This window comes from Cygnus atratus, chromosome 4 (assembly GCF_013377495.2).
Source record: "Cygnus atratus isolate AKBS03 ecotype Queensland, Australia chromosome 4, CAtr_DNAZoo_HiC_assembly, whole genome shotgun sequence".
NCBI classification, from domain to species: Eukaryota; Metazoa; Chordata; class Aves; order Anseriformes; family Anatidae; genus Cygnus; species Cygnus atratus.
In genome coordinates, this window is record NC_066365.1 from 26688266 (window position 1) to 26704621 (window position 16356).

The 16356-nt window shown below is 39.4% G+C and overlaps 1 protein-coding gene across 1 annotated transcript; it reads left to right on the forward strand.

The window, feature by feature from the left end:
* The first annotated feature begins 8686 nt into the window (after positions 1–8686).
* Positions 8687–15895, forward strand: CBR4 (carbonyl reductase 4). The gene is made up of 6 exons (XM_035551037.1): positions 8687–8815; positions 11448–11589; positions 12130–12250; positions 12532–12668; positions 13256–13390; positions 14719–15895. The coding sequence occupies exons 2-6, from the start codon at positions 11448–11450 to the stop codon at positions 14895–14897; spliced, it is 714 nt and encodes a 237-aa protein (XP_035406930.1). The 5' UTR covers positions 8687–8815; the 3' UTR covers positions 14898–15895.
* Positions 15896–16356: the final 461 nt, after the last annotated feature.

Consider the following 16356-nt stretch of genomic DNA (forward strand, 5'->3'; position numbering starts at 1 on the left):
TCGCATTTAACCTCCTAGGCCTTCATTTCAGAAAGGATTAAGTGCATTGGAGTCTCATTAAACAAAAAAGCAAACAAAAAAATGTTAAACACTTTACGGAACAGGAATGGATTTAAGCATGGTCTTGATAGTTAAATGTGTGATGAGGTGTTTTACTGAATAAGTTTTTCTTTGTCTGGACCATCCCAGAAATAAACTGGTGTGAAGCATCTGGTTCTAGGAAAACGAATGCAATGTTACGTACAAATAGAAGTTATTTATACGTTTCTAAACCAGCAAAAATAAATCCAATTGACATTTCAATCCTAAAATTGATTTCTTGGGTGCTTTAATGTTTAGATATGAGGGGAAAGTACAGCACTTTGGAGATCTCGGGAAATGTTTTCTATTTTCCACTTTGAGATTTAATGGTCATGGTTGACTGAATTGGCCCAGAATACTCCTTCCCTTCCTCTCATGTTATGCATTAGTCACCATGGCTGTCTTTGGTGTAATCCTTTGGTGTAGGCACTAAAGCTACGCTGACTTCAGTGGGAGTTTCAGGTGCTTGTGAGTTTTGCTGAATCAGGGACTTAAATTATGCCTTGGACCGTGCTTAAGCAAATAATCCCAGACACTTTCACCAATTGGGTATTTAAAACAGTCTGCTGACACGCACGTTGAGAGCAGTGCGTGCCTTCACTGAAAGAAAGTTCAGAGCAAAGGCCTTCAGTTGCTGTAATTGGGCAGCACAACACATGGATCGAGGCTTGTTCCAAGAAATCCTGGCAATGCTGACAATAATTTCAATCTGTTCATGCATGTCCAACGTTAGTCATGTGGAGTCTCCTGTCACTAGTGCTGGAAAACTGCTGAAGCCTGTGATGAGAAATTTACAGATGTAGAGTTAGAAATTAAGAGGGCAAATGCTTTCTTTTGGAGGAAAAGAAATGAAGTGCTAGGTGTAAGCTAGGCATTGTATCAGACATCTGTAATGTAGGTGCACGGGTTTGGTGTTGGTGGCAGGAAGAGGACACCTGTGGTACCTGGGAGAGCTACTTACCCAAGTTGTGGAGGAAAAGTAAGTTGAACATCATCTGTGCCGATAACTTGAACAATGAACATGCAAAAGTGGGAGGTGGGAGAGAGAGGCCTTTTACTAAAACAGATGTGGGAAGCTCCTTAATTTCAGGGTAATCAAAATCTGGTTTATTTCATTGAAGCTTTTATCATCTGGGTTTTAGGAATAATTCTTGGCTTGCCATGTTAAATATGTCCAAAGGGCCGGAGGGTGTGACACTGTGCACTGTCTCCTTTCTTTGCATTTTCTAAAAAGGAGAGGATTGGCTTTGGGAAAGGAAAGGGTGAGATAAATGACACCTTGCCTTATGAGCAAACTAGTTGGGGGCCACAGAGGGAGGAAGACTTCCAAAAGAGCTGGAAGTGTATCAGCCAGGGGAGCGCTAATTCTGGGATAGGTACTGGCACCAATGCTACGTATTAGCTGCAGGAAGGGTTGGGAATAATCTGACAATTGTACCTAGAAATTGAATGGCTGCGCACCTTATTAACTAAAAGACAGGCTTATACAGGATGTGCTAAAGGTGTGAAAATCAAGGTGAATGTGTAGCCTCTGTCTGAAAAGAAAGAGCTGCCTTTCAAATGATGCTGTAAAAAAAAATGAGGACCTGTAGCATCGCAATGCCTTGTTTTCCAAAGGAAGATACATGGATGAATGCTATACCATTAGTATTTGTATGGCTGTAGTTGTCTTAGTTTGACATTTATGTGTTAATGTGCGTGCTCTTCTGAAAGAACTGAATCATGCTGTAGCAGAATGAATGGATTTTATTACAGAAAGCGGGGCTATAGAATGGAACTGTGATACAGGCTGATGATCTTTGCTTTACTTAGATACTGTTTATCTACTTGTTTATGATTTGCACAATGCGTTTATATTATAAATAAAACTAGAAAATTCCTACTTATGAAACAATTATGTTCAGAGGCATGGGAGTTACAAACAGTAACCTTACTCTAAGTGAGCTTTAGTCAAATGGTAGAACTGGACTTTGTGTTTTTGCATTTTTCAGCCACACGAGTATAATTCTTCTGAGTGTGGAAATGCTTGGAATGCAGACACCGTTAGGGACAATATTATCCTGTGTGTTTTCTTATTATTTTGACAGAAAAATGAACTGGTAATTTACTTGCTGGGCTGATAAAATATGCAGAAATGGTTAATATTAGTGGCAGTTGTGATTTCTCAGCTGGTATAAAGATATTCAAATTTATGCTGCTTTCTGAGTTACCACAAGCAGAATACCTACCCTGCCCTGTTCTTTACAGCGTATCCATTCTATCATCACGTGAATCTCTCTGCATGGCTGCCCCTCACACGGCAAGAGCCGTTCATTAGGAACGGCTGCCCAGCACTGGCTTGTCTCATTCACATAAATTTGCTGGCACAGACAGTGCACACTAATTCCACATACATGGGCTTTCTCATCCCTTGGGGAGCAGTCTGTCTTATCAGAAACAGAATGACCCTCCTGTCAGCATAACAGATTTATTAACTTACAAGAATCTTGTTTTGGAACCTCCTGCTGTGTTGTGAAGTTCCAGATGGCAAAACAGAAGAGCATGGCAGCATTTCTCTTTGCTTGCAAGCTCCACCCCACCCCGCCTCCCTCATTAACTGACTTGTTTTTGTCGTAATTTCTGAGCGTCCAGGTACAGAAGTCTTAGAACAAAAGGCTTCCTTTTACATCCGAATAGGGGTATTCACTGCTTTATTTATTTCCCTGTGTATATTTTTTTTCCCGAACTGCTTAACAAGATAGGCAGCCTAGATTGGTTACAGCTACGAAGGATGTCGCAACTGCATGTAGCATTACAGCCAAAATGGGTTATAAAACATTATGCAGAGTTCTGCTGCTAAAAATAGCTATGCATTGAGTTGAACAAAATGCAGAGAGGCTGGATAAGGTCAGCCTCAGTACAACACTACCCAGTTCTCACAACAGAGAATCTACCCACCTAGTCCACGTGTTATGCAGGAGACGTAGTCCTGCTGTGTACTGGATGAGGACATAATGTTTTTCCCTTCTCAGCCCATTTGGTTATCTGTTGTTCTCCTTCTCTTTACTCCCTGGGCTGTTGTCTGCAAGATCACAGCTTGTTCTTTTCTCTTGCGTCAGTGTTATCAGGCAGTGTACCAGTATGTCATAAGTATTAACACTTATTTATCAGATAACTTATTTACATATATTTAACAGCTTTTAAATGTAAATATACATTACCACCACCACCCCTTTTTTTTAGGCACATGCTTCTTCCAGAAAATGGAAGTCTAGCAATGTTTAGTAAAAAGGATAAATCTGATTTGAAAAAATTGCAGGAAATACTGAGCTACTATCAAACTTTTTTTAGTGCTCATTTTTTTTTGGATACTTCCCTAGCCTTCCCTAACCTATTTGTTTCCCATGAAAAATTAATTATTGTCTCCAAATGGGGCTTAAGGCCTGGATCTGTTAATTCATTTTTTTTTCAGGAGTAGTTCTCTTTCTACAGTAAGGCCTACAAGTGCTTCCACAGGGGGAAAAAAAAGAAGACAAAAACTGTAAAATATGCAATATCTTTTCCAGGGGCTGTGTCAAGAGGGGAAATCAATAACCGTTAGCCTCAGTTAAAAATGGGAGAACTGACATTCAGAGAAGAAAAAAAACTGTAAGTGGCTTGGCAAGTCTTAAAAGAAACTTGTAGCATGTCCTCTGAATCGCAGTTCATAAGAACATCCTTCCTCTTAGCAACCTAAATAGTCTATTGCTTGAGTTTGCCATTCCCCTGCTAGTTTTTCTTCCCTTTTCATGTCACTTGGGAAATAAAATTGGACCACAAACTCCTGGGAATAGGATCTGTCATCTGTCTTTGTTCTCTGAAATGGCGGGCACGTTCTTAATTGTAAGAAATGTTAAATTATTTAAAAAAAAATAATTTAACCACTTCCTTTTTTTCTTGCTTGTTTTGTCAATAAATATATATATTTAAGTGTTGGGCATCATGTGATCATAGCTTCCTTAAACATTCATGTTCCAATGGATTTAATGAGCGTTTGGGAGCCAGATGGCATGCCATATTTTTTTTGAAAACACTTTGGAGCACATGGCAGACAACTAATGTTGAGAGGAGTGCTACATTGAGGTGTCTGCAAAGCAAATGTGTTGCTTGTTACTATTAGAGCAGAATAATTGTTTATGAAAGGCATCCTCAAGTTGAATGATGATTTGATGAACTAAACAGGAATGAGTTCTGCTATGTAAACATTGCACACTGCAGAAATGTTTCCCACTTGTATAAGTTGCCTAAAATAGTTGTGATCTGTGTGCATATGCAACTTTGTATTATGCAGTGGCAGTCAATTAAGTCTAGATTTGGGCAATTTTGCTTGAAAATCTTCAGTCGGTGAGCAATATTAGGGAAAAAAAAAGTATGATTTGCAGGTGATAAAGATGACTTCTTGTAAGACAGAAAGAAAAGCATTCTTTATCCTTCTGTATAGCAGGAAGGGAGAAAAACACGAAAGGAAGAATCACGTAGAAGAAACAATGGAAAGCAATGGACTTCACCATTCCAGTTAAGGTTGGTTGGAGTTGCAGATACATCTTAAAAAGTCATGCCTCATGACCCTCTTCCTGCACAGAATCAGCTATAAGGAGAAGCAGCTATCTTGTTTTGGGAAATAGCAAGGTCTCTGATTAAATGTTTTGTCATTGCTTACGTATCTTCTCTGGCTCAGTAGCTAAGCTGAGACAATCAGGAGGGAAATGCTACCTTCAGTCTCCTCAGAATATTCGGTGTTTCGATTAAGTAATTCTCTGAAAAGCTAACCTTCAAGTTCTCTTTTTTTTTTTTTCCCCAAACATGGACAAATGTACTTCATTCCTAAATGTTAGTCATGATTTTTTTTTTCTGTGCCCTTCAGAAGTGACTTTTTGGCAGATCTATAGTTCCCTAAAGAAATTTACCCTACTCAAGCAGTGGTATATGAATTTTGTGTCTATTGAAAGAACTTGGATGGGCCGAGGGAAAGAGCACGTCCTGCATTCAAGTATAAACACACTGTGAAGAAACTGGATGAAGGGAAGTTGAACTCTGGCAGAAAAGGGAGCTTATCCACAGAAGGCTGGGAGTAATCTGCCACTGTAGTATGTAGAATATAGTATATTTTGTATGTTCAGTATAGAAATGATACAAAACCTTATAGAGAATGTTTAGGCAGGTGAGGATAAAAACAAACTATATATATATATATATATATGTATATATATATAACAGGAAAATTCCACACACACACACACACACACACATATATATATATAATATAAATAATATATATTTATATTTATTTATATATATAAATAATATATATATAATAATATAAATAATAAATATATATATATATATGTGGAATTTTCCTGTTCTAGAAAAGTAGCTCAGACTCCTGTAGCACCCTACAGCTGCATCAGCCTGCATCACATAAAAGACATACCTTCTAGACTGATCTTGTAAATTGCTCTTTCCCCCCCCTTTGCATAATTTAATAAATTAAATAATAATTATATTATATATAATATAATTATAATTATATTATATATATTATATTATATTATATATTATATATTGTATAATTAAATATAATTATATAATATAATATATATTATATAATAAATTAAATAATTTAATAAATTAAAATAATTTAATTATTTTATAAAATGAATAACTGTAAATATATATGATTCATAAAATTCCTTTCTGAGGTTTCAGGATAATAGCTTGTGCCATCCTAGATTGCTGTAATACTAACTGTGTGTGGCTGGGCAGGAGTGCTTACTGGACCTCTTTTGGGGATCTAGAAAAATGCGTTGGACTTCTAGGACAATCTTGTAATAAACTGTGCTCCTGAAAATCAATACCTATGAAAAATGATTACAAATTAAAACTGTTGAAATAAGGCAAACGTTTTATATAATCAGCCATCACTTGATCTGACATAGTCTAGAGTGAGCAATAGTTAATTCTTTTCAAGAATGCTAATCGATTCTGCTAATTTTTGAAGGAAAATACTCACTGTGATAAATTAAAAAATGGCACTAGCAATCATCTAAAAATACCTCTTCTCATTTTTAATAACCTACTTCCTACCTCATTAAGCCAGCTGATTGGTATTATGATTTACTACGCTAATGCTCAGTCATTGGAAGGAAATACAATGTCATGGGCTTCTGTATCTCACAAGGAGATGAAGTCTTCAGCTGCTCAGTAATACATGAGCAAGATGAAATGACACCAAAGTATTTCTGTGAGGAGATGAGATATGAAACTAGATTTATTTAGGGCAATCTGATGGAGAAAATTGAATGTTGGGTATTGAGCTCCTTGAAAGTGCTCCAAGTGTTACTGTATATGTTTTGGGCTGCAAAATGGGTAACAGCTGTAAAGAATATTGTCTTTGACATTTCCTATAATACTGGTGAAGATAAAGGAGGTGAGCAGTATATGAGATATGAGTGATTGTCACTATCACTATCACAGTTGCTATTTATTATGGACCATGTTCAACACTCATTACTGGCAAATCATCAGCTGAAGTTCTGCCAGAAGTCCTTATGGTTAGGATCACATCTATTTGCAGTTGTGACAGGATGACTGCACAGTCCCTTGACTTGCTGTTTTCTGTCAGTAAGTAGATGTGCCACATTAAGCTGGTATTCCTGCAGTCAGTAAATCTGTGCCTCATTAGGGTTAACCTTGAAAACATTTTCATAGTCCTGTAATGAACAATCCTGCTAAAATAGGAGGTTATAAAAATGGCTTAATGCTTGTGGATATGCCTTCAGTTTCCTGCTTCAAACAGCCTTTGGTCTCCTCCTGTTCACAAATGTTACAGATTTCTAAGCAGATACTAGGAATCTTGGAAGTCTTTCACTTTCATGTGTCTCAGGTCTGAGGGCTAATTACTGTGTTCACAAAATAAAGCTTTTGCTTCTATAAGTTCTTCTTAGAGCTTATAAAGGGAAGGTAGGTGAAGGATCAAGTCATGGTGCTTATTAACTGTTTTACTACTCCTGCAGTGTAGAGCTTTAGTTGTGTTTATCTCATAGAGTTCAGTTCAAATCATTACGCAAAATCTTTCCACATTTATTATCCCTCCTCTTCTTTCTGACTCTGTTCACTCCCTTCTCCCTGTCATCATCTCCCGACATCCCACTTTCTTCCCTTTCCCCAACAAAACAAACCTGACGACACAGTAAATACAGTGCACTGAATAGAAATATGAGTAGACATAGTGAATTTCCAGAAGGCTGTATCACAGGACCAAAGTGGGCAACGATTCAAAGCTGTCCATACCATGAGTGGAGATTCAGTAACCGACATTGTGGTTAGTGATGTATTAGGGCAGGAATAACTTCACATCATAATATGACGGAAATCTTGGCTGTTTAGAACTCTTTGCTTATAGTCCGAATGCTGACAGCAGATTATGAGCTAAAGCCTAGTTATATTTGCTGAGAAATACTTTTCACCAACAATCGGAGGAATATCCAAAGAGGCTGTTGCATGGTAAATTATTGAAATGCTAAATTCTTAAAGTGATTGCCATAGATGATATTGTGCAGTGTATATAAAAGCACGTAGTGAATGGGAGTAGGGATGAATATGCAAGGCAGAATGAGGAAAGTTAGGACCGTTTTGATATACGGAGAAGTAAAGACTGACGCCCTCTGTGGCAGTGCCCTGCTTAAGTGAGGAGTCAGATGTATCGAGGGAAGTGAGCGATAGCACGAGAGACAGAGATCGCAGTGGAAATCTCTTAGGTCCGAAGTCCATTGATAGATGGTAGGAGGGGCCAGTGCCTGGGATCTGGCTGGAGTCCTGGCCGGAAGGTCATCCGTGCGGTGTTTCTGGAATAGATCCTTTTACAGAGTGGGTGGTGGTGGTAGTGGTTTTGTTTAATGTGTAACTGCCCTGGAAGGGGAGTGCTCGGTGTGAGCAGCGGTGAGGCAAGCTGCTCCTCGCTGCCTGGGCCAGGGAAACGCCAGGGCCGGGCTGTACAAACAGGAGCACAGGCCTCACGCTGAGGTGTCAAATAATCCTCCTTGTGGTGGGGAAACCTGTTTAGCCAGGAGGGTATGAAAACACTGGGTGCTGTGCCAGAATGCTGATGGCTTTGTTTTGTGCAAGCCTGAGGGTGGCGGTGTGTATTATTTATTTATTTTGACATAACTTTTCACTCAGGTACAGTAAGTTTCTCAAGAGTGAAATTTGCTCACATATTTGTGGAAAAAGGGCATCTGAACAATTGGGGCGTGATAGTGTTCACTCTTACAGCAGAATCAAAATACATGCAGAAATTTTGGATATGCTGGGGGGGGGGGGGGGGGGAAGAAAACCTTCAGTAATAAAGATGAGCTAAGAACAAAACCGTGGCCCTTCGGCTACAGCTCCGTGAAGGGGTGCGACTGGGGATAGCGTGCTACGTCGCTAAGCAGCGGGAGGAGCAGGGAGTGTTTCCCCTTCGCACAACCCGTGCTGTTTCCCCCGGCCGCCTAACGCCCCTTCCCCTCTAACTCGTGAGGGGGCGGCGGGGCCCGCCCTGCCACCGTGGCACGGCCACCGCTGCGCGGGGACTACACATCCCGGCGTGCCCCGCGCCGCCCGGGCGGGCGGCACCCCTACGCGCCGCGGGCTCCATCTTGAGCGCCGGGCCGCGCCGGTGAGCCGCGCCGCGGAGCCCCCGCCCTACCCCGGCGCCGCGCCGCCCCGCCCCGAGGAGGTGAGCGCGCAGCCGGGCGCCCGGCAGCCGCCACGGCGCCTCCGCGGCCGGCGGAAGGGAGGGAGGAAGGGAGGGAGGGCGCCGGCTGCCGCTGCCCGCAGCGCTGGGGAAGGCATGGCTGCGCGCGGGCGCCCCCTGGCGGCGGCCGTTAGGGGCCGTTGGGGCGCGCGGGGCGGGGCGAAGAGGGGAGGGGGGGTTCGCAGAGAGGGCGTCCCTTCCCCGGCCGCAGTCAAAACAAAAAGAGAAATAAAATTTTAAAAAAGGGCCCGGCGGGAGGGGGGGGCCGGTTGTCCTCGAGGGCCGGGGCGGCGTGGCACGGCTGGTGAGGGGCTGCCCTCCTGCGCCGTCAGGAGCTTGTATGTGGTGGGCTGCAGGGCTCAAACCGCCCTGGTGCGTGAGGGAGGCTTTTCTTCCCTGCAGTTACGTGACCAGGGAATGTCGTGTTATTCATCCTACTGCGTGTTTTTTTTTTTTTTTCCCCAAGTCAAACTCCAAAGAAGCCGTATGGCTTTTTTTGTCTTAAAACACAGATTGTATGTTGTTTTGTTGCAACTAGGCTTACGTGCTCCCCCCGTGACTACCTGGTTAATGCACAAAGAGACTGAGTATTTCTGAAAACACTACAGTCACTGGGCTTTTTCCTTTGTCACAGAGAACAGGAAGGGCAGAATGATAGATTGTAGAGGCAGTTTCCTCAGCCCAGAACAATTCATGGCACCTTTATTTGCACCAATAGCTTTTGGGGGCCTGTACACCTAAGCATATTCAGAGAAAGGAACGTACATACAGGTATGAAAGCATTTATAAACAGCATGCGATGGCTCACTGTAGCTAACCCCAGAACTGATTCTGAAGAGCTGCAGAGGTACCTTATGCTGATTAAGGCAACACTCAAGATTTGCTGTGAGTTTTTTCACACTTATGAATATCCTTCAGAGCTCAACTGGACAAGGCCCTGAGTGACGTGACCTAAGCTGACATTGCTTTGGGTGGAGGAGTTAGACAAGATGACTTCCAAAGATCCTTTCCAACCTGTATTATTCCAGGTTTTACATAAAAATAAGAGAGTAGGTATGTTCAGTGCTGGTAAGAACAAAATATGGAGGAAGAAACAAATCCTAGTACCACATTGTTGCAACAATCAGGCAAGAACTTCCAGGAGCCTGTGTGGATAGATCCGTCATGATGGACAAGGAATTGCCTTCACACAGCAAGTCTTTTTGTACGTGTTCTTTTGAAAGGGGCCCCATCTGAGGCACAAGTATTTAGTCCTCTTCCTGCTCCTAGGAGGCTAATTTAAATTTGCCAGCTGGGAAGGGGATGCATGGGTTGATTCCAGGCACTTGGGTTTACTTTCTATTATAGAAAAGGACGGACTGCTCCTTCAGGAAGGTTTTGGTCACAGAAGACCAAAATTGTTATGTCATTGTATGAGTTGACTGTGTTCATTTTTCATGTATGTTTAATACTGTGTGTGATTATCACATATCAAAAGGGTATAATAGAACTAAATAAGACAAAGGGTAGGGTGACAGGATTAGTGAGCTTGGGCAGTCTTTTATTGTCTTCCACAGGTGTGAGAGTAGCTAAGTAAACCTGGAAGAGGATATAGGAAGAAAGGTAATATGCAGAAGTGTACGTAGTCTCAAGTTATGAGCAGAAAGGGGAAGATACGAGGAGAAAAGCAGAGTATTCACTAATCAGAAATTTAAGAACAAAAGGAAGTACTTTTCCACAAATAATGTAACTCGTTGCCTTAGGATGTTATAGAGACGAAGTATGATTAGATTCAAAAAGGATTTATTCAAATGTATGGAAAAGAGGTTCATTACTATTACTTGGATTCTGCCTCTGGCTCAGGAAGTCCCTAAACAGCTGATTGGGCTCTGGAGGTTGCCAAATAGAAGTCCTCCATTCTATAGGAGTACTTTCATCTTACAGTCCTGCCTAGACATCTAAGCTAGTTATTTCAGAGTCATTTCACATCTCAAAAAGCATTTTCTTTCTTCAAAAGTAGAAGCAAAAAATAAATAAATAAAGCTAAGGCTAGTGGTTAAGCATAGCTTTAGTAACTTAGTAGTGTATCTTAGCATTAACCTGCTATAAATATATCAAGTCATATATAAAACATATTATCAACTCATGCTCAAGTAATGCTTGTGGTTTGGGTGTCTAGCACAGATAGATAGGATGGAGTGAGACCTTGAGGCTAAATGGTTTTAGTACTAGCATAGTGCAAGAGTAATATAGTTACAACTAGTATGTTGGCTTTGAATAAGCAGCAGAATGTTATGTCATGGCCTTTGGATATATAAAAATAGATATATAAATTTCCTCAGCTAAATAGGAGTTATAACACTAGTATTGAAATGCTGGATTACATGCATAATTTTTTTTTTTTTACTAGTTCAGAAATGTTTAAGAATTTACTTGCATTTGTAGGAGTGGTGTCTAATTTAGTTCCGCTTTTTTTTTTTGAATAAAATTTTAAAAATCAATAATTTTATAATCCAGTATTTTAAAATGCTGCAAAATAGTACGAGTCATGATATCAACAACAATAGTGTTTGTCTTCTGCAATATTGGGCCAGAAATTCATGCTTGATTTGCAATTTATAAATTATTTTTGAAGATGGGCAAGGTCTGCGCCATTTTTGGAGGATCCCGAGGAATAGGAAAAGCTGTTGCAGAACTATTGGCACAGAAAGGCTGCCGCCTGGCGATTATTGCTAGAAATCTGGAAGTAGCCCAAACTACTGCACGTAGTCTTGGTGGTATGTATGCTGCTTTGTAATAATTTCTTCACTGTCGAATGCGTAGGTAACTTGTGAAAGTAGTTAATCATTAAATAAGCCTTTTTATTTAACTAGATGAAAACAAAGGCTGAGAAATTGGCAGGGGGAGGGAGTTATATCAGTACAATTCTGTTTTTGCAATGTTCTATGGGAAAGTTAAGTATATTACAATTCATGTCTTGCCAGTAGAATAGTTAAGATTCAAGGAAATATTCAAGGTCCCAACCGGGAGTTGGTGTGAACGGTCTCATCCATGGCTCCTGACCAAGTGAGAACTGAGATCAGTCAGCTCATGCTGACTTCAAGAGGGCAAAAATACCGTATACTGTTGTCATGTAGCTAATCAATATAGTACTTGAAAATTGTGCCTATTTAATTCTCTGAAGATGGAATGGGTTCCTCGTGTTATAACTAGTTCAACAACTGTTTTTTTCAATTCAGTTTATAAATTCTTAAGAAGACTTATGAATGATGCACCTTCTTTTACTATTATTATCATGTGCCTTTATTTCAATACAGCGGGACATCTGGCACTTAGCTGTGATGTATCCAGAGAACAAGAAGTCCAAAATACTTTTGAGGAGATACAGAGGAATTTAGGTCCCATTAACTACTTGGTTAATGCAGCTGCGATCAACAGGTTAGTTATTAGTTACAAGATTATATGTAATTCTAGACCACACTGTTGTCTCGTAAGGTGCCAAGTACGGGAAAGGGCTTTTGCAATTAGTGTGTTGTTAGTGAGAGCATCTGAAAAACAGTAGTAGGTATTCACCTGTATTGTATTTCTGATGGAAGTAAAATTCTGACAGCTGACAATAGCTCTCACCGTAGGTTCTGAGTTCATGAATTCCCCCTCTACTCCTTTTTCTTCCGCTTCTTCCCCCAATATATATTTATATTTTCTGGTCTATTTATCAGGGATGGCTTGTTACTGAGAACCAAGACTGAAGATATGATATCCCAGATTCACACTAACCTTTTGGGAACAATGTTGACATGCAAAGCTGCTGTAAAAAGTATGATTCAACAACAAGGAGGTGCTATTGTTAATATCGGTAAGTTGCTTGTCTATTCCGGTGGAATTCTGTGTGAGCAAGTTTTCTAGAAAGGTTTTGTCATGTGTAACATGTTGAATGTTACTTGTTACAATTGACTATTTTCTTTGTATTTCTTTGTATTCTATATTTAGCATTTCTTTATGAATTCTTATTCTTTCATTTAATTTTAGCAACTTCTAAATGTTGCTAAACAGCATGTTTCAATAATAAACACCCAAGAGTTTACTGAAAAAAATAATTTTACCATTCTTTATTAGCTCTTTTAGTAGCTAAATCTACCAGCTACTACTTATGAAAAATAATTAAATATGGTGGTTTCTTTTTTCTGTGCAATGATAAGTTTTTAAAAAGCTTTCCAGTTTACTCTCCTTGTACGTGTTCCCCAACATAGATACACGCATCTCGTCAAAATCACAGATAATTAAGGGATTGCTTATCCCGGAGAGAGGCTGTAAGGCTCACTTAGTAATACACTTTCAACTCCTTTTCTTGTAATCTCATTTTCCATTCCAAATTTCAAACTAAAACAAGCATTCAAATTACTCATTTAATCTTTTCTTTTCTTTGATGTTCCTTTATTTTAGGAAGTGTTGTAGGACTTAAAGGCAACTCTGGTCAAAGTGTATACAGTGCTAGCAAAGCAGGAGTAGTTGGATTTTCACGGTCTCTTGCTAAAGAAGTAGCAAGAAAGCAAATTCGAGTCAACGTGGTTGCTCCAGGTTAGTTTTTGGGAAATTCCTAAGTTCTTGACTGTTGCAATAAATGGTCGTCAAGACTGCTGGATATTTGCTCTACTCTGAATGTAACTTAAGGTAAATTACTTTGATTTTCTTCAACCTTTGTAAGTACATTTTTTGTTTGTTTGCGTTATAAGGTATAATATATTCTTTTACAAAAAACTTCAGTCTTTTCAAGGGAACACTGAGAAATTTGGGGGCGTGTGTCTACCTGTTCCTCTATCCACTCTTACATAATAAATAGCTTTTTTTCTTTGTTCCTCCTTCAAAACTTGCCATCCTTACAGAAGGAAGGATTAGAGCTAATTATATACAGATAACTACTTTCATGTCCTGATAGAGAATGCTTGTTTGTTATTAGAGAGACTTGAATGTCAGTGAGAAGCTGGCATGAAAGTATCCCTGTCTTTCCCTTTAGTAAACAGAGAGAGTCTGGATAGACAGTTCTGTGAGGATGAGGCTGTGATTTCACAAGTCAATCTATTCCAGGCAAATCACTGCCCTTAAGGAAAAATCCCTTTTGTCTTTTCTGACATTCTCTGCTCAGTGCTGTGTACTCTGCTGCTCACCTTGTGCTAGCTGTCATGCCTTTCAGATTTCTACATAACCAATCCAGCTTCTGAACTAGGCAGGGAAAACACTTTTTCTTGGTTAGTAAATTGAATGGCTCACGAAAGGGACCAGAGCCATCATAAAGGGGCAGAGGTGTACAGTAGAAAGCAAAACTGAGACTTCCCATTCTGGGTGTCAGGTAGAGGTTACAGATCACACATGCTGCAGCTTCATAAAGAAAAGAAACGCAGCAATGGGAATATGGAGCCTCAGAGAGCTGAAATTGTAAAGAATTGTCCTTCAAAATTGTAAAGAAATATTCTTGAAATAAGGGTTATAGCAGAAATACTTGCAAGTGCTAGAATAAGTTCTGAAACATAATAGAAACACTTGCAAGCTGTTGGTGTTCCTTGCCAGAGATTTCATACCTACGTTATATTTTGTTTTTCAGAAAAGTGATACTAAATATGGGTTTTGAGCCCAATTTTAGAGTTACCTTTTCTTTGTTTTCATTGACTTCTACAGATCAGTGTGTTTTGATTATTACATCAGTTCTTTCAAAACAAAGACATTTTATTGGTTAGGTAAAAATTTGTTCTTGGCTCTAAAATGATGTAGACTGAATTCTGAGACTTTGGAGAATGGTAGCCAGTGCTGAATTGTGGTAGTAGATTTTGCTTTAGAGGATTGCAGGGAAAATCCACTGGAGAAATTTAATTGGAGGTTAGATAACTCTTCAAATGTTTTTCCTCTCTTAGGCTTTGTTCACACAGAGATGACTGCTCATTTGGAAGAAGATGAGTTGAAGAAAGCAATTCCTCTTGGAAGATTTGGAGACCCTCATGAAGTTGCACACGCTGTTTTATTTCTTCTAGAGTCCCCTTATGTTACAGGGAGTACTTTAGTTGTAGATGGAGGCTTGCAGCTTCTGACTTAAATACTACCTTGAATAAGTGCCTACGTAAATGTCACGATGATAACCTATAAATGTATACTAATTAATGAGAGGGAAATTAATTAAAGATTCACAGGCGTGATTAACTTGATATTCTTTAGTCGGAGGAGTAATTCATCAGGAGTAAAGTAAGGTGTGTATGTTTAGCTGCCTGGAAGAGTCCATTTGGTAGTATGAAGTCTGTGTATGTAACAATTTTAAAAGGATCTGGTTTTGGTATGGTGGTACTTTTAAGTAACATCCTGATAAATTTTTGAAGTGCTATATTTTTATAAAGTAATGTTTTCCAGTGTTTTTTTGGGATAGAGTGGAGACTGTATTCTGAATTATCATGTTACACAAAGATTAATAAAGTGCAGAGACGTGTATTGGTTGGCAGTTATGATTGCATCAAGTTTTGCATGTAAGCTGATGACTGTGAACAGTAAAATTTTTTATTCTTATCAGTCAGGCCTTACAAAGCGGCAAAGAGTTTTCTTTGGTTTTTGTTTGTTTGTAGCTGAAACTACAAAGCTGGAAGATTCTGGATCTCCAGCATACCTGAACTGCCTTTAGGAGATGTAATTATATGCATGCAATTATATATGCATACATAGTATGTAATATATAAAAATTATATATTTTTATAAAAACAAACTTTGTAATTCTATTCTTAAATGTACGTACAGCACTTATTTAATTCAGTTGCACTCGAGTATAATGAAGGAGTGTTGATTGGTCACTAGAGTTGCTAATTCTGTGGTATTCTGAGTTTCAATGACACTTGGGCTGGCCACTGGTGAAGAGCAGGGTTGCAGGCCTTGCCGCATAAAAGTCTTTTCAGTGACTCAGTACGTGTTGAGAAAACAAGTATCGCTTCCAAAGTGTGAAGTCAAGGTGCACTGCTGTGTATCTTCCTTAATGCTCAGCTCAGCTATGTTATGTTGATGCTCTTTAATATGTATGTATAGTCAATAAAATAGCTGTTTATTTGATTCAAAGCGGCTTTTGAAGCAGGCTAATTATTCAAGTGTAAATGATCTTGAGTGTTCCTCTCTTACTGAAAAATTGCCAAAAGGTTGACCTCAGGCTTTTCTACTGAGATCAAGTAATTTTTGGTAATTGATGTTTTTATCTTCTCTGAAGAAAACTGTGAATGTGGTTTAGGACCTTCTCTTAGCTCCAGTGTTCATTGCATCATGATCCAGATGTTGGTTCAGCTTTTGAAATTACTTCCCGTCTTGGCACAAACTGAAGTACAGAAAGAAGAGATCTCACCGATGATAACTTTGAGTCTTTAAAGTCTGACATTTTCTTCATTTCTGCAGCTGAGAAATTTTGTCATTGTGCCAGGAAACAGCACATGTTCAAGCTTCTTGCAGGTATGTATTAAGAAATAATACAAGGAATGGTTGTATTTCCAGGGAGTTTTACAGTGGGTTGTGTTACTCACTTTGGTGTC

Bases quoted from the DNA above. Each gene is read 5' to 3' on its own strand.
- CBR4 (XM_035551037.1), top strand. From the start codon at position 11,448: ATGGGCAAGGTCTGCGCCATTTTTGGAGGATCCCGAGGAATAGGAAAA. The intron at 12,669-13,255 runs GTAAGTTGCTTG...CCTTTATTTTAG, and splicing joins AGGTGCTATTGTTAATATCG to GAAGTGTTGTAGGACTTAAA. The intron at 13,391-14,718 runs GTTAGTTTTTGG...TTCCTCTCTTAG, and splicing joins AGTCAACGTGGTTGCTCCAG to GCTTTGTTCACACAGAGATG.